The 26,288-nt window shown below is 38.9% G+C and overlaps 1 protein-coding gene across 5 annotated transcripts in view; it reads right to left on the bottom strand.

The window, feature by feature from the left end:
* Positions 1–26,288, bottom strand: part of CTBP1 (C-terminal binding protein 1) — a 235,757-nt gene that overhangs the window by 148,085 nt on the left and 61,384 nt on the right. The window contains exon 1 of one of the 5 annotated variants that reach the window (XM_069014667.1): positions 1,425–1,446. The exons of the other annotated variants lie outside the window; for them this stretch is intronic. Within the exon in view, the coding sequence (XP_068870768.1) occupies positions 1,425–1,431 (7 nt within the window). The 5' untranslated portion in view covers positions 1,432–1,446. Of the gene's footprint in view, positions 1–1,424; positions 1,447–26,288 lie in introns of those variants that run through there. 5 annotated transcript variants of the gene reach the window in all.

Genomic DNA, 26,288 nt, shown 5'->3' with positions numbered 1-26,288 from the left:
GTAAAAGCCTGTATTGATTATTACAGCTTCAGGCTAGCAACAAAAAAATTAAGTTTCAGGCCTAGCAACAGACCTGGCCCCACAAGCATCCTTCTGCCTCTGCAATGCACAGCAAGGAGTTAATCACACACGCAGGTGTAAATCACACTGACTTCACCAACAGAACCACTGATTTTAACCCAAATTCTACATAACGCACCTTAAACATTCAGTGAATTTAACGTTTCACTTAAAACTCAACTTTATTTGAAAAAAACATTCAGGCACTGATTTCTGAATGGCCATAATCAGTTATTTCTACCCAAAATTTCCACTTTTCACACGTCACAGAAATGATCATGCAAATATTCTACAGCTTCTAGTACCATCTCCAGCTGAGGATGCTCACAGTGTACTTAAATTCCCAGATAACTACCACAAGGCACAAAAAGCACAGAACCCTGTCCTAACTGCAGCCTTATGCAGAGAAAAATGCCACAGAAACAAAAGTTGCAAAATCTGCCAGCAGATTTCTCTGTCTGAAAACATATCTCCATCAGAAATAACTTTTGCCATGAAAACCACCAGGAAACTCAGAAGTTAGAAACATGGATGCAGTTTTCGTAAGATGCTAAATATACAGAAGAAATATAATAAATACAGTTGACTGTAAAACACCTCATGAAAAAGAGGGGAGATACGTTGCAAAGTAACAGAGCTAAATTCGTCCCTGAAACATATAACAGATTTACAAGGCAAGATAAAAATGAAGAGTGTTTAACTTCATATTCGTTATTTTAAACTCAAACCAAACAAAGTATGTTCAGATAACCGCACATAACCACACCGATTTCCAATTAACTGAAGGGGAGTTATTTAATATTTGCCAAATCCACAGAAATAACTTATGGGAAGAATCCCAGGTTTTCCGCTGGGATCTGACAGCATCCCCCAGCCGATTCCCATTTACTTTCCGCAATTCAGCACACGCAAACCTCGATTTCCCAACCGGAGACACCCGCAGCGCCAATTCGGCGCTCGCCAAGTTCAGCGCAGCGCCGGGACGGGCGGCGGGGACCCCGCACCCGCAGCGCGGTCCCGGGGCACCCCCGGTGCCGGGAATACCACAGCCCACCCGGGATCCATCCCCTCGCCTTCCCGGCGGCGCTGCCCGGGAAAACTCCCGCTGCCCCCGGCACAAAGAGCCGCATCCCCCGAGCAGCGGGCGGGATGCGGCCGGCGCTGCCCCCGGCGCTGCGCTGGCGCAGCCCCCGCCCAGCGGCCGCCGGGGGTGCGGTGCAAAAATAATTATTAAAAAAAAAAAAAAAAAGAAAAGAAAAATCAACCATTGTGCCTCCGGACGGTGCGCAGGGACGGGCGCACCGCGCGGGTACCGAGCATCCATCCACCCATCCCGCCCTCCATCCATCCGCCCACACGCCCACCTTGCATCCCGCCGCCGGCTCCACACCGGAATCCGCCGCCACCGCCGCCGCCGCTGCTGAAAATACGGGGCAGGCGAGCGGACCAATGGGGGCGGAGAGCGCCGCGCCCGCAGCCAATGGCGGCCGCCCGCCGCCGGCGCCCGGCCAATCACCGCGCAGCTCATTAGGCGGCGGCGGCCGGGAGCGGCGGGGGCGGGGAGCGGCGCGGCTCTGCCCGCTCCTCGCCCGCCCCCCCGCGATTAATTATTTTCCTCCCTTTTTCCTCTATTTTTTCCTTCCCCACCCCGCCTTCTTTTCCCCACCCTTTTTCTTTCTTGTTTTTTTCCTGATTTCTCTCTTCTCCCTCCCTCTCGCTCCCCCCTTTTAACTTCCCTCGGCCCTTCTTATTTTGGGCAGGGCCTTCTCCCGGATTTTTTTATATAGTCCCCCCCCATTGTGTATTAATTGTAGAGACCAAAAACTTGGGGAATCCCCAGGGAACTTGTTCTACTCCGTGTGGAAGGATGCCCTTGCCTAAATCACCGATCGCTGTGAAGCACCAGAGAGTAATATTTTAGAGAATCCAAAAAGATGAGGGGATATAAACCACAATACCTACTCCAGCCCAAATCTGAGCTCAGCCACTGGTTTTGACATGGCACACAAGCTCTGTGCATGCCTTCAACAAGCTCCCAGGATGCAGAACCAGCCTTTAAAAATAACAAAATGAAACCAGCAGATGTTTCAACCACACAGCTCCACTCCAGCATGCAAAGCTAAAATCTGGATCACCATTGTGAAATTCTTACTAAAGTTTCTTATTCAAGCCAAACAGTTGTGGGTATAAATACCTGCTTTACTAAAATATATGGAATACACAGCCTTTTTTCAAAATTCAAATTAATTAACACTCATTCTTGAAAATAAACTTTTCAATCAACAAAACTTATCACTGCTTTATATTACAGCAGAAAACTATCTACTGTAGAAGAGGGGGATAAAAATACCCCAGAATTTTCTTCTGTTTTTCCAGTCTAGTGACCCTAATAATGCCTAAGTTCAGTGTGAACTAAATTAGTGACAAAGTCTGCGCCTCCCATTTCTAATGCTGTGCTCCTTCTGACCTCACCCCCAACATTTAAAATCACTAAATTGTATTTGCTCAAAGCCCTTGCCTGAGCAGGCCATGTTATGAATATATTCACGGAGTTTAGCTAACACACGATAATACATGCTGTGAAGTGATAAACCCGGTATCAACCCAAGTCTTGATGATAATTTACAGGAGAAAGCTTTTCTTTTGCAGATCAAGTGAGGTTTTTTCCTAAGGTGCCCCAAGAGCCAAGAACACTGTGACGCTACGAACTGCTGACAGGCAACCAATAACTGTGACAAATTATACATTCATGGCATCTGCAACAATCGATAAACTGACTCACCAAATTAATAAAATATAGATCACAAAGCATACATTTTTATTAAAGAATAATTTCATGATAACCAAGTAATGTGGATGCTTCCAAGCATAAGATTAAATTACATGCTGAGCAAATCTGGCATTTTGTGATAAACTACGAAAATAGTCTTTGCAACAGCAACTGAGGAAGAACATTGCTGACATAGTCTATAAACATGTTTTATAAAGCACAGCCAAAAGTAACAAAAAAAAAAAAAAAACAACAAACCCCATAATGAAGTGGTGGCTAGAGAATCCCCTACCGTATCCATAATAGTTACTTTCTAGACTTCTCCTTGTTTTGTAATTTATTCCTTCAAGTATGATGCTGATTTTGGTGTTAAGAGTAATAAAAGCATATTATCTACATAGGGGAATATTTACACCAAATTATTTCCTTAACTACTCACACTTCAGCAGTCATTACTGAGTATGCAAAGATTTTTAGTACATTTAGGATGACAGAAAATGTAATTAAATACACAAAGCAAGCCTTACCTGATAGACTGACCCTGCTTGTCATAATTTTGTGCCTGCTGAATAACTCTAAATTTAAAGAACTTGCTTGAACTTGGGAAAACAACGAATCCCACTGAATTTGAATGTCTTACGCTTTACACATGATAAAGTGTTTTCCTGCATGGATATTTTCCCCTACTGAGAAATGCAGTGAGAAGAGCTTTCCCAACCTTCTGTAAAGGTGCTGGAGAAGTCCTTCCTTCCTCAGGGAGGAAGAGCATCTCTTATGGCAAAGGCTTTACTACTGGGAAGAACACACTTAGGCACATCCTCAGTGTCCACTGCCTGTGTTGGGTTATTCCTACACAGCTCTGAATCATGTCCTAAATGAAGAATTTAAAATACTGAGATCCTGTTCATTAAAGTTCACAATTATTAGTTCCTGAAACTCCTTAGTACTTGATGTCTCCAGGCTAACTATGGCATACCAACTGCACTGGAAGGCTGTCCTAAATTAGTTTTAATCCTCTATAATGCCAGATATATGGTGCTTTCTGGGCATCTTCACATGATTGATGTCTTGTCAGATCTTCCAAATATTTCTTTTATAGCAAGACATCCAGCATTTCCTGGAAGCGTACTTTCATACTTTCATACCTTCATTTCATATTTTACATCCATAATGTTTAGCCACTTCTTCAACCTCCATGGATTTCCTAGGTAAACACAACATGTTGTTTCCCGTCCTTCTTTCTAGCTAATAAATAATGGAATCTTAATTCTGAACTGCTGTCATGAAACAAAAATCAAATAGAGCCTAAGTGATATAAAAACAATATTTGTTTATACTAGATCCATTATTAACTTAATTCTTTCTTAAACAAATGACATTTAATAATACATTGAATACATAAACAGGAACATACTCGAAGTTGTAATCCCATCAGCTCCTTCTCATGACATTCATCTTCTCAAAGGCAATATCCACATTTCAATCTAACTATTTGTTGAACATCGTTAAGTTAATAAACAGACATGGTTCCTTAAAAACAGCTTACTACTTAAATAAGCTGCTGCTTCCCCTAGCTGTGGCAACCTAGATCAGTTTAAAAAACAAATCTATTCTCTGGCATAATATTAGCAACCAGGAATTTATTATGTTATTTTCTTTCAAAATTAAGTATCTTTATTTAGAAAACATACCCACATATCCCCACTTACAGACAACCATTTATCTAAATATTTTACAAGCATTCTGCATGGTGATAATTTCATTTACTAAGAAAATACCCACATTGCTGTGAATCTTTTCCGTCCCCAAAACGTGCCTACAGATAGCAGCAGTGCATATTTTAGAGAAGCAGCAAACAGGACCAGCTTCAGAATTACACCCACCACCCTCGACAGAAGATGAGGCGAGAGCATTTTCTCTTGCCATAAATTACCACGCCCTTCTATCAGCAATTATTTAACTTTCAAAAATAGCTGCAATGAGACAAATTATGAGCTATAATTACCCAAATTTATCCCTGATATTAAGACTGCATACATGGAGATATGTATATCTAGTCTGCTCTAAAATGTGTAAGGTTAAGTATTATAATCAAACATACCAGGGCATTTTTATCTTATCACCCAAATGACAACATTTCTATGCTAAACATCTGTGAGCCATTCCAGTGGTCAAAAATGCCCATTACTACTGTTTTATCTGGTACCAGTCACTCAATCCTAGTGTACATTTTCTTTTAATACACCTTCTTCCTTCCCAGATGAGTGCAGGGACCTAAGTCCATGGGAGTCAAAGGGAGCACCAGCCTGGTTTCCAGGGGGAAAAAAAAATCTATATAGCCATAAATCTATATCTGTATATCACTGAGTGCAACACAGAAGCTGTATCAGGTTGGAATTCCATACTCTGGAAATATCTGAAGGCTGGAAATATTAGAAATACCGTACATAGTTGGCCTGGTTTTGCTTTCTGTTTCATCCAGAGAGCACTTTATGGTCCGACCTGGTTCAATAATTATTTCATGAAGTACTTCAAGACTAGAGTTGCCTCATTCTTTTCTTGGAAACTGGAATTATTGAAGATCTTAAGTTACTCAATTAAAAGCAAATTAAAATGTGTCTACTGCACTAGTCTGCTAGTCTGACTCAAAGCAAGCACCTCCCACGTTGTCAGAGGTCTTGATAGACCACAGTTTCTCCAAAAGTACCAGCATTTCTGCTAAATCTCTGTCATGCCGTGTGTGAAGTGCTGCCTCTCAGACAGCTGCATTTATCCTGTCGTCTGCACATCCAGTTATCATAAAATCATAGAATGGTTTGGGTTGGAAAGGACCTTAAAGATCACCCAGTTCCACATGGGCAGGGACACCTTCCACCAGACCAGGTTGCTCCAATCCCCATCCAACCTGGCCTTGCCCATTTCCAGGGATGGGGCATCCACAGCTTCTCTGGGCAACCTGTGCCAGAGCCTCACAGTAAAGAATTTCTTCCTAATATCTGATCTAACCCTGCCCTCTGTCAGTGTGAAGCCCTTCCCCCTTGTCCTGTCTCTCCATGCCCTTGTCAAAAGCCCCTCTCCAGCTCTCATGTCACTCCCTTTAGGTTATGGAAGGTGCTCTTCCATCCTCTCTCCATAGCAGAGATGCTCCAGCCCTCTGAGCATCTTTGTGGCCTCCTCTGGACTCGCTCTAACAGATCCCCAGACTTCTCACTGTGAGGCCCCAGAGCTGGACTCAGTAACTCCAGGTGGGGTCTCGTGGCTTTACCTCTGGGTGTTCCCAAACCAGCCCCTGGTGGGTGAGGGCAGGGATGTCACACAGGAGGCAGCACCATGGGCAGGTCTGGGGTGGGGGCCGGGCAATCCCTGTGTTCTCAGTGATCTGACCATTTCTTTTACTCACTTATTAAATTGTCACATTTACAGTATTTATTATGCAATTACCATGATACAACAATGAACTCAGGTTATTGGTTTTTTGGTTAAGCTTTTCTTGTTATTCTTTGCACTCTTGCAGGGCATTAAAAGTCACAGGTTCACAGGATCTATTTTCTGCACAGAAACTTAACAAGAAGATGGGAACCCAACAGAGTTTTCTTTCTCAACATTTGTTTTCAATGTTGATAGAATAAATTGCTCCACTAAAAAGGCTTGATACTTTCTGTTTTAAAGCACAAGAACAAATGCTATTTTTAAAGTCAAAATGTGTTATAATGACAGGGCTGGGGTTTGGGGTGGGGTTTTTTTTTTGGAAGAGTAAAAATCTATTTTTTTCAGTTACAGTGAAAATTCTGAATGCATATTCACATCATTTTGCAAAACTGTCAACACTAGATACACACTTCTTTCTTTGAACTATCTCCCTGTGTTGCAACCCTCATCTAAATTTGAAAATATTTTGGTAAACATAGCTGATGTTTCATGGGTGTAATTTTGAGACCATAAGGAATTTAAGAAAACAGTTGATAGTGCATTAAAATCTAAAACTGGCTTTTAAGAATCTATCAGCTTTCTCAAAACAGCAACTATTAAGAAAACCATCCAGAAATGAGTATCTGTAGTTAATCTACGTTCTCCTAAATCTTCTTCCCTGGAGTGTTGTTTCAGAACTTTTGAGCTCCTTTTGAAGGCTATTTGCACATTCTCTTGTGGTGACATACTTTATACATTACTTAAATATGTTATTCTCTTACTTTTACACATTTAGGCTACATATTAAGGTAATTGTATCACAACATTTATCCCAACAGGCTTCCAGACCAGATTGTCTCCAGTATAGTTAATAATATCCACGCTTTGCCCAGATAAAGAAAATAGTTTGAATAAAGCATTAAGAGCGCTAGTGGCATAACACATTTCATACAAGCACAGGTCTGAGATTTCCCTCAAGATGTTAGAGGAGCTATATAAAATAATTTCTTTCATGAACTTGAATTTCCTTATTAAGAAAATCCCTGCTTTTTGTTTGTTAGTTTTTGGATTTGGTGTTTAGTTTTGGGGTTTTTTTTATAGCCACCACTCTCCCTGGGAAGCTGTGGTGGACTTTGGGTGCTCTGCCCATCAATTCCAGAATTCAACCTCAATTCATTCAGCAGTTGTTTGTACCATTTTTTTTCTTCTGCAGCCGCTGGCTTTCAGTTCTTTTCCTCTTACTCCCCACAGTATCTAAGGATTAATATATTCCTCATGTCTCCCTCTGAGATGACAGCCTCTTCACCTTACTCATCAAACTGTTCAGAAATTATGAACTCATACTGATAGAGCAGAATATTCTGTTCACTTGTTTTCATGAATATCACAAGAGCTGCTAAAGCACATCCCGTGATCATCCAAGTATTATTTATCTATAATGAGAATCTTGTTGCAAGTTTCTACTTTACAAAACTCTGCTATTACTCACTTAGAAGATATGACCTTTTATTTTATATTTTGAATTTGATTCCACTTGTATTAGCCCAGTGTTCAATGTAATCTCAGTTATTTCTATAAAATATCCTGATTCCTTGTTATATTTAGGATGCCTTTAGCCCTTAGCACAGCCCCTCTACTCACGGCAGGCGATCCATGTGAAGCAAGCCAAGCTCAATACTCCAATGGTAACCTCTCCTGCAACACCACACATTTTAGAAAAATATTCTTTCTTTTTGAATAACACCTGGTGATGAATTTCTGTGGGAAGAAATAGTTCTTTAGCTGAGTTTTCCAGCAGCAACCACTCCGTTCTCATTCCATCCATCATTATGCTGAGAGTTAAGATACACAGAATGAAGCTGTGCCTACAGTTGCTTACACAAGGGCCACGTCTGGACTCTGCCACATCATTATTCAGCAGATGGTCCTGAGTGACGTGTCCTGGCTCCAGATCTTGGACAATGCTGGGCATGTACTGAGGCATCGGCCTCTGTGGTTGGAGTCACGCTGGGGCTTGGTGGATGCTTTACTCCCAACAACCAAGGTTTCACTGACCTTCAAGAGGCTGTCAAAACCCAAACCTCAGCTTGTTTCTTCACTCCTGGTAGCTCATAAGGTAGAAGCCTATAATTCTTAGTAGCAGTAAATACTAATTTTTATGTCTTGAATTAATTCACAATAAGCTCTGCAGAATTCCATAAAACACAAAGTGCTGAGGGCTGTGCTGAAGCTTATTTTTTTTTTTTTGAACAAGAGATAATGTCTGGATTTCAAAGCACTGTGGTGGTTTAGAAATGAAGGGTGAAGACTCCTCCAGAGAGGTGAAAGAAGCTGCCCTGCACACCACATAGCTGCCTTTGGCACACCAGAGTCTTCAGAACCTCTGAAAGAAATGGTCCTGCCAAAAACTACTACTGCTTAAGCAGGTTTAACCATTTTTAGAAGCACTGCCAATACCAAGGCATCAAACCAGAGTCTTTGCCTGTACCTGTCTCCCTATCCCCAGAACAATCAAACAGTATCATTAAATCACTCGGTATCTTAGAGCAGTCCAGGACTGCCCTGGAGGCACTGAACCCAAATCCCTCTTCCATAGGGATCCTCCTTGGCTTGAGCAGGCCAGCAGGGATACAGACCTCTGCCCAAAAGAGTGGGATTTCTGCAGATATGTCAGGCAGCTGGAGGACCTCTCTCTCCCCCTCTGTGCTGAGTGAGGTGTGTTACACGAAATGCTGCATTCTAATTACGCAATTACACAGAACTGAATGACCCAGCTCTCGAGTTTTGCAGACACAACTTTTCTCCTGGCACCACCCACCTCAGTGGTTAAACTCTGAAGCCATGTGCAGGGCGAGAAGTTTTCTCAAACCCTTCCAAGAGCATCAATAATGCAGTCCTAGTTATGAACTTCATTCAGCTTCGTGCTCATTAAATCACAGCTGTTTCCCCTTGATGCTGTATTAGATCAGACATCACTAAACCTGCCTCTCTGTGTGTGTGTATACAAATATGCTTTTCCCTTTGTCCTGCAAAACAAACTCCTAACAGAAAAATGTTTATGTTAAAACTAGCTGGAATTAAATGTCAATTAACAGATAATAACAGTCTTAAAATAACATTCCAGATCTATTTAATCCCATAATAAACTGACTGCAGAGCTGACATTGGTTAGGTTTCAGCCTTTGTTTTGACTTGGAAAGAAACCACCAGTTGATTAAAAAACCTAAGTTATCTTAAGCATGAACACCTCAATTGGATATGCTCCTGAGCTTCCCTACCCACTCACAAGGAGGCCAACACACCTCAGTTCCCTTGCCCACCTTCTCATCGCAGCTCTGCAAGCATGAGGAAGGTTTTGGGAGGTTTTACATATTTATTAATTACCTCTTCTTTAAGAAAAGAAGATGGACTTTTTTCCTACTTCTCTATCCCTTCATAAGCCCTTTGGATCACCAATAATAGAACGTATTTAGCCTATCTGGAATGACAATACTGTTTAATTTGGATGATATAAACTTATTTTTCAGTGAAAGGTTTGTTTTCAAAGCTGTCTGAAATACAGACAACAACCCACTAACTGAAGGCATAAAACTAGGTAAAATACACACTAACTAACATCACCCATTGCATTTGTGCCCACATTCTCACCTAGAGTGAGGCTTCTCACAGCCCCTCTTGAAACAGGAGTAAGAATAGAACAGTTTTGATGGTTAATTCAGAAACAACAGCTTAACATTTATTTTTATATTTGTCTTTTCCTATATGCCTTTTTTGAACAGTTTAATACCCTTCAGAAGCTAAAAAATGCTTCTGCCAACAAAAAAAAAAAAAAGAAAAAAAAAAGAAAAAGGAAGTTTAAACATTTTTTTGAAGTAGTGGCAATACTAAGGTTTCAAACCAGAGTATTTGCCTGTACTCGAGGCCTCTTTCTCTGAAGACAAAACCTCTGTAATTCTCAAAAAAAGCAGCAATTGGTCCTGTAGTGAAGGCTGAACTCTACAATACTCTGACACATCCTATTTCAGTTCTTTGCTAAAATGTATTGAATAATACATAACGGAAAATACAAGTGTTGTAACTTAATCTGGGCTGTAAATCCCTGCTCCAGACACACATCTCTCCTCCAGCACCCCAGTGAACCTGCAACTGACAGATGAGGGAGAACGGCTTCCATTACATACTTACAACACTTTCGTGTTACTTATAACACTTAGGTTATTTGAAAAAATTACTTTTTACTTAATCACCGAAGAAAAACTCAATACAGTTTAAAAAAGGAAAAACTGGGAGTAATGTAACAAGGTAGCAAAGTTCCCCACACCAATCCTTGGCATGGACAGCATTTAAAAATGGGTGAAAAGCTACAGCCATTCAAGGAGAAACTAGTTTCATCTTGTTTGAAGTAGAAATTCCCTACACCAGCTAAGCAAACATCCTCATCCTTTCAATAATCCAAACACTTAAACCAAAGTAACAAAGCAAACAAATGTTTTCAGTAGTATTTCTTCATGTTGTAGCATTGTCAAGTCTGGGGCACCCAGAATTTTCTGGGTAGCACTAGGAAGTAGTATTTCCTATTTTGAGCCAGTGAAGAATCTAGAAAGAAAATTTTAATCCCATGAGAAGGTCTACATAACTTGACTCAGTCTCCAAACATACAAACTTCACTGAGTGTACAGAACTACTTGCCCTACATGGCCATTTAAACAGTCATTTAATCACTTAAAGTATTGAATATGTCAGAATAAGAAAGCAGGAGTTATTCAAAAAATTCAGATTTAACAATAATACATACACAAAATTAAAAAGATGAAAAATTAATTAATGATAAGGATGATGATGCAAGAATAAAAATTAATCATCAGTGAAATTACTCCTTTTTTTTGGAAAAATCTTTGCAGAGCACCCTATAGTACCAAGGTGTTCCCAGACTGATATCCACAGTGCCTTGATAAGTAGCTTATCCATTCTCTTAAATCCATCACTAACATACTTCCTGCTATAAATACTTCAAATATCCATAAACAATAACAGTGTTGCTGTCAGTGATTACAGGATAGCATTAATATACAAAATGTATTTTTATTTCTATTATGAAATATTATGAGTATTGAGTCTAAATAATTGTGTCTAGAAAGACTGGATTTAAGTCTTTTTTAGAAGGACAAAATGGGTGCAATGAGGAAAGGAAAAAAATTTCATCTCCCAATATTTAAGACATGTCATTTGCATATACATCTACAGATAAATCAAGAGATACTAAAAATGTCAGAAGTTAAGCCATCCCCCTCATTTTACTAAAACTAGTTTTAGTCAAGTTCTTATTTCAAAATTGTTCAGTTACTCCCTTTGCTGAGTGCAGTATATTTTGAATCTGAAGTTTCCCCCGCACCCAGAACAGGAAATCCCATCACCAAAAGGGTAAACTCATTCTCTAGAAGTAACTGTATCTGAAAAGATCAAACTATCCTTTTGGTCCACTGGGCTTTTGGGGTGAGGAAGAGTGAAATACCTAAAATTTACAGCATCAGTAAACAAAAACAACTGAGGTGTACATTAAATGGCTCACTAGAGCATGTAACATTGTAGGGAAATGGGATTTTACAAGGATACAAAGGAGTAGATTTTCTATATTTGAAGAGTCAACCAAAAGGGATGAGGGAACAAGAACAAATAGACATAGCATGAGGCAATAGGAATGTTATATGAAAATATTTGAGGTTTAATATGCTGATTTGCAATTTTTTATTAATTAGTTAGATATTGTTGCAATGGAAATACCTGCTTAAAATTTTGTTTAGTGCAGTTGAAGCTCTTAAAAAAAAAAAAAAAAAAGAGGGGGGGAGAGAATTGTATGTACTAAAAGGAGCATAAGAATGCAGAGCCTGCATTTAAGATAACGTCTGTGGTCTCAATAAAATATGTAAACCAACTTGCTATGGCTCATTGTGATCTAGCCATGCCAAAACATTGTCTTCAAGGGACTGTCATGAGAATAACATGAAGAAACTTACTGATTAAAAAAAAAAAAGAAAGTACTCATTTACAAAAAAATTTCTGGTCTTACTAAAGCTGAAGAGGAAAAGCAGCCCCACATTACCTATTGCTTACACAAAACACTGAATTAGAAAAGTCAAAGCAAACAGAGGTTGCATTAAATTAATTAATGCTATTTTAAGTTCTCCTCTGTCCTGGTCATGGAAGCCTGTACAAGAGCAGCAACGTGTGTCTGTAAGGAACCTCACACCTCAGTCACAGAGAGGGAGATGAGGGAGAGGAGGGAGAGGGTGTAATGAAATGTGTCCTCTGGAAGCCAATTTAGCCTCAAATGCATTAAGGCTTCTGACACTCAGGAAACCCAAAACCTGAGTTACTGAGGGCTGTGAAGTCCCACATGTGCAGAAAACATTTTTTTCATTCTGTTTTCTTACACTTCTACGCTTTTATTGATTTACTCAGGATTTGAACAGATACATCTCTTTTGATATTACTCAACCAACCAGTACCAAAATATACAATTGAAGGTGTTGAATATGTGTGTAAAATCCACAAGTGAGCAGACTGACAGAAAGATAAAAGGTTCATTTGCTCTGGGATTACAGGAATTGCTGCAGTTGAATCTTGACTGTTCTTTCACTGTTTTTACTAGAAGCACAGAACTGACATCAGTGAAACGATGCATTGAACGGGAAGGATGAACACTTGACATCAATTTTTCCTTCAGAGTCTTCAGTTAAAGAGAACATTTTGTTTTCTCAGGGAACAGTTGACATGGCTGATGAGTTTGTGGTGGGTCAGAGAAGGTTGTATCGGCCATCGGGGAATACAGAATGACCAGGATCACCACCAAAATTGATATAATGGGAAAACCAGAAAGGTTTTGAATTTCATGACATACTATAGGTGGCACTGGGATTAATGTCTCCTTGTAGAAGAGATTTGAAGACATATGTGAAGAAGAAATCACTGTTAGGAAAATACTGTCCAGTCCTGAGTAGAAAGACCATTGTGCATTATCCTACAGAACACAGCATCTCACACAGAGTCCAGAAATCTAGCATTATCCAAAGAAGTCAAGCAACCATTAATCTCTAAATTTAAAAATATTTTTAAGCTTTTATTTATCCTAGTTGATAGGATTTTTTAAAACATAAATAACTTAGTTTACTAACACACACAAACCAGTCTAAGAACTGAGCTGCACAAGAGACTGGATGAATCATTATTAGAATTAAATCTTGCTGATACTCCTGGATAAACACACATCCTCATCTATGACCTCCAAAAAGCCTCCAGGGCAGCTGAATCACTGGAACTGGGACAGGATGCAAGCTCAGATACCGAGGTACCCAGGACTCTTACCCCACACAGGCAACTACAGACAAACTCTGTCACCTCCATTCCAGCTGGAAGTATTTTACAGATTTAATATTTTATTGAAAGTGGTTTTATTTATTTAACCACCTTATCATCTCAAATGTCTTGATAAAAGTTGGATAATCTAGAGCTCAGAAAACATACTAGTTTTCTTGGAAACACTGAGTATCTACCACACCTATGTGATTTACATGTAATGGTAGATTTCAGGTCACTTGAAAGGTTAATTGGTAATTTGTGGAAATATGTACTGTTGAAAACAAAATTAGAGATATGTAGTTTTGTCTTCTAATTGTATTCCTTCCTTTAGTCTGTTATATTTTATATATTTGTTATATGGCTCACACAACAATGGATTTGCTGCTTCTGGAAAAACACTTAACTGCATCTTTCAGCTCATGACAGCTGAAAGTCATGAGTTATATTGTCATCTCATCTGAGACCATGAAAAAACCACCCTACCACCAGATTTAATGTAAAGGTTAAAATGCATTTGCTCTCAAGCTCATTCTATTAAACTTTTTTCCCCTGATTAATGGTTAACTGGCAATAAGTTTGCACTTTTTTAGTGATATTTATTGCAGATTACAAGCATCGTGCTGAGAAGCACATATGTAATAAGGTTTATTTCTATTTTCATGCTATTCCTTGCCAAAAACACACGGTGAAACCCATCTGTTGTATTTCCCGTCTGAGGTTAGACAAGAAAAGGAGACTCTACATAGCACTCTGTCACTGCAAACAATATTGATTAAAGCAGAGTTTGGAGATGGAATCCGAAGTGCTTACTCAGAGTAGGCATTCTGCCTCCTTGATGCACACGGATGAAAATGTATATAAAATATGACAGACACACAGAAGAAATAATGACCAGGGGAACGCAGCTCTGGATTCTGAGATAAGGACCTAAGTAGAAGCTGAATCATCAGGGAATTGTTTCTGTACATTTGCTCATATGCACCTTCAAATATGCCATTTTCTTGTACCAATGTATTTTTGTTTGTGCCAGTTTAATAAATGGAGTCTCTATCTGAAAAACTGAGGAATACTTGGAAGCCCTTCTTTTGGACCTTGCATAAAGGATGCAAATGCTCTGACAGGGCAATGCACACTGCATTGTTTTTCACTTTCTCAAGGAAAACAGATACTGTCTCTCTTTGCAGATGGCAGGCCTTCACAATGTTTTAACTGTTCTCATTTCCTCATTCAAGACACAAGAAATGTTCTTCCTTTTATCTGTCAAGCAAATCCATCCAACACATAATTCAATGCTAATTTAGTGTGTGAAGGAGCATAAGTAATGAGGATGTTGGTAAAATCAGTTGAGATGATGCAAGTGGATTCTGATACACGGAGGAAGAAAGGGCACCAAAATATCAGACATAAATGGAAACAAAAATATCTGATACACAACTTACTTTAAAAAGAACAGGGGTAGGCAGACACACAAGAACGGCTGTATGTTGACTCCACAAGGAAAGTATTTCAGAACTGGAGACATTCTAGTATTTAGGAAGGCATGGGCACACAAACCATAACTGAAACATGCAATTGTACACCCCAGACAAGAGACTGAGCTCCAAGTGAAAATTAATGTACAAAATAATTGTAGGATCTGCCACCACAATATACAAGGATTTAAATTAAAATATAAAGCAATTCAGCCTCAACACCAAATTCTGAGAAGTTGTTTGCAACGTGGATACAGAGATCAACAGGACTGCAAAACTTCAGTATAGGCATAAACACACAATATCCTTTTCTTTGTCCCCCCTCAGACAAGTAAGTGCACACACAGCTTTTAAGGAGTGTTGCATTCAGAGCTCCAGAAAGTAATGTCCTCAATATTAAAAATACAGCACAGTCGACACCCTAAGATACACTTCAACTTCTAAATGCTCTCTGATGCAGGAATGAATTACTTTTATTGTAAAGGTACAGAAACATAGCCAACAGGGTAGCTTTCAAGAATACCAGCTCTCCCATCTAAACCTCAGATCCAGGGAAGTTGATCTGGGTCCTTTTCAGCCTCAGATCCTTCCTACCACCTGAAGAACCTAAAGGAGGTGCATTACTCAAAGTACAAGTTTCTTTACATTTGACTAGAAAGGATAGAAACTTCCAGATCGTGTCATCGCAAGTAAAATCCGGGACAATTTATAGACGACCTTTCTTCTTCACTCCTGAGGCTCGCTGGCTTAACTGTGGCTCATCACATCACTGCTAAACTCAGGGACAGAACTCTGAATTCAGGCCAGAAATAAAAAGTTTGTACAGTAGTTCTCCACAGAATTTGTTCAACCTTCTTCAGAATCAGAGTGAAAAGGTACTGTGCCCATGGGTGCTAAACTGGTGTCTCCTCACCGAAGCAGCCACTGCCAAGGGTAGTGAAAATAGTAACAGGGTTTTGGTAATACAGACATCAAACAGCATCTTGGCAAACCCCAAAATTTTGTATTAGTGTTATATTTCAACAGCTTCAGAGATTACACTTCAATAAACCAGAAAGTTATGCTCTGGCTGGGGATGAGGTTCCTTTAAGTAGGAATGTTTGTTTTAATTTATTTGACTATCAAGTTCAACAAAAAGTTTCCTGTTATCACGTAGATGTTTGAGGGACGGCCAAAGCAAACAATTTTACCAGCTTCATTCTATGCATCTTCACATCTCTCTGTAGCTCTATTACTTCTTGGACTGACATTAAAGGCTACATCAGAAATGCCAAAGTTTGCCAGATATTTCTCCATTCTTCCCTCAGCTTTATCAGTGCAGTAGAAAGATGCTGTTCTTCAAAAAAAACCACAAGTCAACACAGCCTACAGACACATCATGTAGATTTTACACACTTAGGGGTATAAAGAATGCTTGGCATAGACACAGAGCTGTAATTGAGACCATCCCCAGGACTGATAAACTGTTCTAGAAATGACACATCACCTCTTTTATTTGCAGATGCCTGTTAGTTAATATGTGTTAGTTAACGTTTGCATCACTGCCCTTATTTTAGGTCAGATCCCCAGTTTGATGCAATTTACTGGTAATTACATTTTTTTTTTTTTTTTCTGGAGATAAATCTCATCCTAGTGAAATTATACCTTCTTTATCTAGTACCCAAATCTCTGGCTGTGTAGAAAGATCACTTCCATAGTGTACTGGATACAGTCCAAACCTGAGAAATTACTTTTATGGACTAACTCTCAAACATGTTGGAAATCTTGGAGAAGTATAGTAAAGTGGTTCTGGTAACTGTATTACTAAAGCAATAAAATCAACACAGTATTTTTACTATTTGTTTAGTAATAGGACTTGACAAATACAGAGCGCTGTAACAGCAAACTAAAATCCACTTATATTTTTATTGCTCCTGCTTCAAAAATAAGAAATAAAAGATACCACTCATAAAATTCTTGTAAGTAGACATAAGTTTCTTCATTTTGTTGATGTAGTTTATATAACTGCTGTTATAAGTTAGACACTTCACGAGGCAATATTTAAATGGAAAGAAAAAAAAACCAGCCCTGCACTAACAGAACCAGTTTGGTTTTAAGAACGTTTTGCATTGCTGTACACTGGCAGCAGAAATGGAACTGTGGTTTCCATGTGAAAACTCCCGAGTATGACGGAATCTGTCCTTTACGCGTGATAAAATCTCGTGACACAGCAAAATATTGCTGCTGCAGTGTCCTCAAGGTACGCCCTTCGGAGAGTCCTGCGCTGCTCCCTCACAACTGCTGCAATAATCCATTAAGTAAAAATCATTTACATGCACAAAAACTGCTCAGCTGCTGAATCATGAAGTAAGTATATAATAATTATGTGCTATAGCTTTTTAGCTTGATAATGCTATTATTTTTCTTTCAAATTTGCTCTGTAAATATGTTTCAATTATTCCTTAATACAGACAGTTGCTTGAATAGGCAAATTATTAAATGCTAAGTAACACTGTTCTGTAATAGCTGTTGGGGGTTTTATTAAACTATATATAGACTTTTCACCTTGCTATAAAACCAGTAATGAGTTAAGCCTCAGACATGTGAGTATTATCATCCTTTCACACGTAAGGAAACAACTACAGGGAGAAATTGCTGGCACAAGGACTCTAGGCACAGCTGGCTACTCCTTGTTCTGATCTCCTGTATCTTTAATCACACACCACTTCTAGGGATCTGATCACAGATGTGTTACATGAATCAATCCCATGTTGTGCATTACTGCAAGTACAGGGAGCTACTTTTTATTTTTTTTATATCCTGCTTCTCTTTCTTTGAATACTTCAGCCATTCTGAACTAGACAAAAAAAAAAAAAGGAACAGTGATCTCTAAAATTAATATTTTTTACAACACCTATAAAATGGGTATTTGAAGTTGTAAAAAGCATTATTTATTGCACTGCCAGGCCTAATAAGGAAGTATGAGAAATGCACAGCAGCAGGTACCTGAAGTTGTAGACAGTGATGTGCTGGGCTATGGACAGGTGGGCAGTGTAGCTCTAATTTCTGACTCTAATAATTGAGGCTGAAAGCCTCAGAAAACTGAAGGCCCCTCCAAAGTTCTACTAAGTTTGGGCAAGGAAGATAGAAGCCTTCCACAACCAAGGGTGCAAGAAAAGCTTGTCATGGGTTCAGACCAAAGATCCATCTTGCTAAATACTAGGTTGGTTTTTTTTTTTCCCTGCTGCTAGAAAAAAAAAAAAAAAAGTGAGAAAAAAAAGATGAAAAAAGGGCAAGACCAGTAATTCAGAACCTCTCTCCCTGCCACGAGCAATTTGCCATTCAAGAGCTCTATCAATCAGAATTGTTTCAGCAAACCCAGTGGAATTTTCTTCCACAAAACTACTCACTTTTTCAACTTTAGTGAAACTTCAGTAACTACGATATCCTGCAGTAGAGCTTCCTAACTCACCTGATGTATGAAGAAATGCTTTCTACACCTACACACAGCAGTTTCACTTGGTGCCCGCTGGTTATCACATTGAGAACGGAAACAGACTTGCAAAGATAACAAGAGAGGGGGTTTGGACTCCTGTGTGGGAAGTAGGACACTGTTTTCAATCCTAGAGCTGAAGAGAATATTTTAAGTGCTACACTTCCATTAAAGTAGGTCAAAATCTTCTTCCTTATTCCCAAAAAGGGACTTGATGTTCTGACTATCAGTAGTGTAGAGTGCAGTGCTGAGTCAGGTACTTTTCAAGCACAGCTCATCAAGACTTTTGCAAGGAGAGATGTTAGTGCTCCCCACTCCTGCTTGCCAGTTGGATCCACATACAATCCACAGAGAAGATCAGAAACTTCAGGCAAGTCCTGAACTGCTTCCTAAAGGCACCTGCTTTCAACTCCAACAGCCCTCGCCAGCCTCCCAGGTCTTTACAGGATGCCACTCATAGCTTGGATACCTGAGGAAGGCACTTCCAAATCACATCAGCAAACCTAAAAAATCCTGAGTGCCTATCTTACTTCTGTTAAGAGTTCTCATCTTTACACCACACCAGCTGTTTGAATTCTTGTTCCCCTCATTTGACTGGTGGCAAACCCTGGAGAGGCCAGAACAGACAGCCCAACAGTGTCAATGCAGGCCCCAGCTACAAGATCAATAATTTATATGCTGTCAGCAATTTGTGATTTAATTAAGATATCATGGACGTCACTGTGTCCCTGAAGCATGAGGTTAGAATGTTTTTTTCCCTTATTATGAAATACAGTAAAAATTATGAAAATTAGAACTAGAAGAAAATAAAGTGGCCAGAGAAAAGGAGTGCTGAGGAGTTTCCTAGTGACCTGATTCAGCTCACAGCTCACCATGCTTATGCTACACAAAGCTTTTATGGTATTTGGCAGTCTAGGTATCATAATAAAACTTCTGTAAATGCATTTTTTCCACATCACTTCTGAATTGACTAACACCGAATTCAGTGAATGACACCCTGGCTTCTCATGCAATCTTTTCTTCCACTTTATTTTCAACCAGATAAATGTTTTTAGAGAAGACTCTGTCATATTTGAAAAACATAAAACTGAGGAGGATTATAGCCAAGCTTCACAAAAACTGACTTCTGAAAACATCCCATCCAGCATACTCTAAATGTTTAAATCAATTTTCCTGCCATTTAAAAAATATGCTAATCTTAAGCATTAATGGAACATCTTCAAATGGTGAATGCATCTTAAAATAACCTGACCAACTGCTTAAATCTCAAGTCTAGATACATTTTTGTCTTAGTAGCAGTTCTGCTGATTCTCTTCTTGCTGATAACATCATATGGCCAATATTATTCTTAAATAAATCTTGAATGAAAAAGATTTAGCTTACCCTTACCTTCTGTGGAGGCCAAACAAAAAACCTTTCAGCAAGTAAAATAGAACCAAATCAGTGCTGCTCACTTAAGCTAAATATTAAAAGACATTTCCTTGTACTTGACCAGCAACTTGGCTGTTGTTGTGGACAACATATTTAACAATAAAATTAGCACCACAAGTCACAACAGACAATGGAGAAGGTGCAGCTGAACACTCAACTGATGCTTGAAAGTACCTGGTTCAAAGGCCTCGTTTTTTAGATGCCATAAAAGACAAAATATTGGCAACAGTGTCAGCATTTCTTGTTTCTTGAATGGTCATCAGTAGATGAATATTGCAGTGGGGTTTTTTGAAATTAACTCATTTTTTCTGGCTTATACTTTTTTACCAAATTAGTTTTTATTTTCTCAGGCCATAATCCTTTAATGCTACTGAAAGGACATAATGTAATTGAAATGTAATTGATTAAAAGGGAAATACATCATGAATAGAAACCACAAAAAAAAAATTATGCATATATCAAATGGGAGAACAATGTCATCTGGTTTTTGGATGCAAAATCATTAGGCATTACTGCCAATCTACAACACAGATTATACTCCTAATGTCAAGGATATGATGATAGCTTGAATGTGCTTTTATGTATAATTTTAGCTTTCCCTCCCTCCCCCTGCTCTGTCCTTCACAGCCAAGGAAGGCTGCATAGAATCACTTCTCTAGAACTTTCCAGTTTTCAGCACATTTACTTAAAATATGAGGTTCTAGCAGTTTTGCCAAGCTAAACTCCTTTAGATCAATTCAACCTTTCAGATAGTAAAGCAGCCCAGCTAAATTAAGTAAGAATTTATGGACTTTCTACAAATCATGAAAACTCTGCTTCTACTATTTTATGAAGTCTTTACTTAAAAGACAATTTAAGGTTTATAAAAACAGTGGCATCTGTAAACCTGGCAACCTAAGTCAGGGTCTGTCCCATGCTTCAGCTACATTTGAAAACTTACCAAAAAAAAATCCCACTCATACTGCTGAAAGAAGGCAGAAGTATCCAGCAGCTTTTTAAATCAACTGCAACCAATAAATCAACATCCTTTTATGCTGGATGTAAGTGCAGTTTTAATTATAATACCAAATTAAAGAAAGATTTTCAACAGAAAGTATACCTCTATGGTCCTATGGAGAAATGCTGATAAGCCTTTAATTTCTGTACTTTGTGGCAGTTCAGGCCTATGGAATTGCTGCAGACAAAGAATTCCAGGAACCAGAGTCCAGCTTTGATAACACAACAAGCTCTGCCACACCCAGGCATCAAGAAAAAACAAAAAGGACAACAGATACAAATTGCATCCAGACCAAAGACCCAAGAGACGGAATGGAAACAAACATGAGGCAAATCAGAGGTCATAAGTTACTCCAATATTGAGGAGTCAGGTGCAAGAATACCATAACTACCTGTTTAAACATGCTTTTTAAATTAAGTATCTAATTTTTGGATACAAAATATTTAATTACATTTTCAAGTGATCTATATTGTGTATGTGTACTCACATATATCAAAAGGAGTTTTAAGGGATGTATAAAGTTATTAAAAGTAAGTACTCCAAAATGTAATTGTGTTCTCTTGTCTGGGCCTAACTGGGCTCAGCTAGCACCATTATTAGTACAAACCTTTCCTGTTAAATTGAACATTCATAATTAACTTGTATAGAATGAGGCTACACTATCTTTTTTAACTTTGAATTCCACCATCCTATCTGAAAATTTTCTGTCAAATTTTATCAATGCAAAATGATAAACCTGTCTGTAAGTTAAAGCAAGTTTAAGTTACAAGCCTGCCTTGTAAATAATTTAAAAAGAGAGCTTTTAAAACTGCATAAAATACAAGGGTTTTAGTTAGAACAATGCAACAAACTTTATTCAGCAAATACGTTTTTCAATTAGATGATTGTGTCAGGAGGTACAATCAATTATCCTTCTGGAGAAGTTCATGGCTCAGGAAAGATCAACAAGCCTTTGGCACCATCAGTGGAGCTGACATGAAAACTCCATTGGTATTTCTTCTAAAAAGGAGGAATCCACAGCTTCAGATGGGGCAGGAGTGTTTTCCATGAGTGATCCCTTAGTAAACTGTTAAATAATTTTAAACTATGTGGAAAACGGTGACTTAGGATTAAATTTGCGAGTGCTTCCATTCACAAAAGACTAATGCAAATAAAGTCAGAGTGAATGGAATAGAGTTGAACATTAAATTAAAAAGTTAACAGTTAATGCTAATGAATTTCAGTGGAAATCCACTTGTGTATCACCGAGCGAAAAAAACATATTACAAAGAATAATTTAGGAAACATCAGAAAACTTATTTTATAAATTTTTTATAATAAAAAATTATTTTACTTCCTCATGAGAAAAGAGAAACAGAAAAACAAAGATGATGAGACTCAGAATTGTAGGGAAAATGGCAACTAAAGACCACATTTGACTGCAAGACCACTATCAGATGCACCAGTGCCTTTAAGGGGCTGCTGTGAAGTTTCTTTCACCAACTATCCAGGATACAATCACGTTGTTGATTACTGTAATCACAAGGAACCTATAAAATAACCACTGATTTATGGTTAACACAGATAAAAGGAAGCAACTGACTAAAAAATTCTTCATTGGATGTTTGCAGCTCTAGAATGAACTTCCTTTTACTTCCCTGAATCAACATCTTGGATGGGGGGAAAAACTCATCTAATCATCTGACATTTTGAGAAGCTTCACAGACTGACACACAAAAATTAAACAGGAAAGGATTTTGTAAACTTTAAGATTATACTAACAAACATTTCAGAATTCTAGTGAAGGATTAGGTACCAAAGAAAGTTCAAACCGAGTTAGTGTCCATTTCAAAAACATCACAATTTAATTTTATTTAGATACAGCTAAATAAGGGAAGAAGGAAGGAAGTGCCATACACTGCCTTTAGAAATATTTTATCAAGGCAAGTTTCTTATGAGACCAGAGAGGAGGCATCAAGGACATGAACAGCCCAGTGATAGGGGCACTCACCTCAAAAAGAAACAGTCCACAGTTTTAAATCTCCTTCCAAAATTTACATACACAGAAAATCTCATTCCAAAATTTACATACACAGAAGCACTAGAAACAGAGAGGCTTGAATTTCCCTTCCTGAGTCATTACTGGGTTTAGTTATCCCTTTTTTCCCCCTGACACAATGAGTTGAGCTTGCATTACCTGGCACATAGCAGCAAACAACAGAGGAAGGGTAACAAACCTCCCTTCAAAAAACTAGTGAGCTTTGGATCGATGGTAAGGTTTCCCTGCTCCTGGGAAGACACCCTTACCTATTGAGGAGCCACTGTTAAGAGCAATGCTTTGAGAAACAATTTTAAGACTCCCTGGTCTAGGGAGGGTACATGATTTGAGTCTGGTAATGGACATCACTTCCTTGGCCAAGGAATAATCAGGTGGCACTCCTTATTTCTGTCTGCAATATCTAAGCAACTTTCAGACAGATTTTCAAAGGCAGCCAGGCTCACCTAATTGTGTCTGTCCATCAACCTGCTGGGCCCTCTTAATTAAATCCCTAACTCAACAGCAAATTTCAGCCAAAAGTTGCCAGTAGTCTCAAGGAGAATTAAGCTCCTGCAAGTTTCATTAGGGAGAAAATAAAAAAAAAAAAATAAAGGGCATCAGATGAGAACGCAGACACAAATTAGAGGCTGTGCTCTGTGAAAGGCTCCAGGAGGACATCAGCAGTAATCCCTTCCATGACACCTGCCAGTCTCCAGCCACGGCCTCGTCAGCACACAGGCATCTGCCAGAGGTGCTGGAACATGCCCTGCACATGAATTTCTGGAGTAAAGCACCACTGTGCCTCCATCTTTCTGCAAAGCAGGCTCCAGCTGACTCGTGTGCCTGTGATCACAGAAGGCTTTTGCTCGCTCTGCATCTGCCTCCAAAAGAGCTCATTCAGTTCAAGAATCCTGCCTTGTCTTAAGCATAAAACACACACGAAACTGCTCAAAACTGCAAGAGGAAGGAAAATTAAGAAGGTCAGGACTTTGAGCAACCTGGTGCAGTGGAAGGTGTCCCTGCCCATGGCAGAGGGGTTGGAATTGGATGATCATTAAGGTCGCTTCCAAGCCATTCTGTGATTCTGTGATCTTGAAAGTGTGGAGTGCACTTGAATATCATCCATAAAGTACAAAGGGATTTCAAGGTGCTGATGATTTTAGATGGGTTTTGAAGTACTGAGAAACCTGCCTTCCCCGTAACTCCTAACTTTGCGTGTCTGTATCCTTTTGCAGATCTGGACTGAAGCATGTTGCTAGGCTGCCAACAACTGCCAGGCAACAAATCACAGCACACAGATTGAAGCCACGCTTACAATGCAATATATTGAGCATGTTTTATTGTTAAGAAATCAATAACCTGCATTGCCATAATAAAATGTAAAATGTGATTATGTTTTTCCCAGGGGGTGGAAAAAATAAGAATAAAAAAACCTGTAAACCATTCTTACTGCCTTTCCAAAGCAAAACTTATATATTCATTCTTCAATCTGTTATAAAATCAAATTAATTTCCACTATTAATGAACAAAACCTCTTTCCTTGCACAACATGTAATTAAGAGTGATACAACTTCTTTCTGAGATCCTTCTATTCATTGCCCCACCAAATTATTAAAACAAAGCAGTTACTATGGTAACTAATTCATTCTCTGCATTATTATATTGTTTCTAAACATCAGTGTAGACTCATTCTGACTTACATGCCCTAAATTCCAGTTTGAAATTCTAAACTTCTGTCTTGTCTGTCAGATAAGCCCTTTACAATCTATGCATTCATGCAGATAAGGATAGCTAGAGCACAGCTGCTTTTGTTTATTGCAAGAAGATGTAACTGTTACTAAATTATTTGAGTTTGATAAATTGGTGATGCCTGCATGGAAGTGCAGGGCAGCACTCAGGGAACAAGCATGGGAGTCTGTGGAGCACTGCACAAACAGGCAAACATGACCATCTGCAGGTTAGCTAAACTAACAACAACAACCAAAAATGACTGGCAGATGTTGTGGAAATTAAGCAACACCTGCCTAAGTGGTATTTGATACCCAGGAAAAAGCCACATGCGTGTGACTGATGCAATCTTCAAGGCAGAAAGGAACAGCAGGCAACAAGAAATAGTGATAAAATTGCCTGGGAAAAAGTTTTCTTAGCACTTAATAAAACTATTTCTTCAAATGTGCACTCCTTGACAAAAAGAGGCATTTATCATGTATTTAATTAACACTTATAATTATTCTTGATTACCTATTAGTAGGAGTCATAGCCTAATTGTATTTGAGTGTCATCATCTAGCACACGAGGAAACTTTCTGAAAAATACAGGTAGGATCAAAAGAATAAAGAGTCTTTACTCTTCATCTTTTGCTCTCCTACTGCCATTGCCTGTAATTTTTGTTGTGTATTTTTGCTGTGTCTCCATTTAATTGGTAGAATGAGAGGTCTGAAAATTCAGTGCATGGGAGGATACTTTGAAAAATAAGCATCAGGGAAAAGAGAAGGATGAATAATTTTTAACAGCTAATTTCTGGCTTTAAAAAAATCCAAAATACATCTGCTCAAAGTCACAAGCAATTTAAATTTAGTTCTCATAGGAAAGGGCAGAAGAAAGAACCTTTTTATTTAGGTATCTGAGCAGGGCCACAAACCACTGCAGAGTTCTGGATCTCCACTGGTACCAAAGGACATGTTTTCACCTGCAGTAAGTGCCAGGTATTCTCACAATTAGCAAAGCCTCGTGTTTTAAAGGGATTCCATGAGTATTACAACAGCCTGCTGCTATTTATATCCCAGAACGTCTCTGACTGACTCCTTTCTGTCACAGAAAAAGAAGATGCACAGGCAGCTTTTGTTTTCCTAACCTGCTACCTGACTTCAGAGAGCTACAAGATAAAACACAGGTTTCTTAACTCCAAATGACCGGTCCATCAGACCACAATGACTTTCTCTGCTAGATACTCCTTCTGGCAAAGCCTCCATGCAATTCCTTCTGTTTAAGGAGAGGCAGGCACCCTTCAAGTCCAGTACTGACCTCGTGGAACGAGGACACAAGAATGGAGCAGCAGAAGCCTCCAGCACTAAAAGACCGTCTCCACTTTTATTTTCTTGTTTCCACTTGCGTAATCGCACTCCCATCCTGACCGCACTAAGGGAGGAAACAAAATCCTTTTGCACTTCCCTAAGGATGGGAATTGCCTCTGTGAAAGCTGAACATGACTGCTTTAATTAGATGACTATGTAAATTCTTCAGTATGTTTACCTAGACACTTAATCTTTGTACAGTTCAGTTTTCCAGAGCAGAGTGTAAAGCAA

The sequence above is a fragment of the Aphelocoma coerulescens genome, chromosome 4 (assembly GCF_041296385.1).
Source record: "Aphelocoma coerulescens isolate FSJ_1873_10779 chromosome 4, UR_Acoe_1.0, whole genome shotgun sequence".
Classification (NCBI taxonomy): domain Eukaryota; kingdom Metazoa; phylum Chordata; class Aves; order Passeriformes; family Corvidae; genus Aphelocoma; species Aphelocoma coerulescens.
The sequence above is the reverse complement of the archived record's forward strand: the minus strand, read 5'-3'. Positions and strand labels throughout refer to the sequence as shown.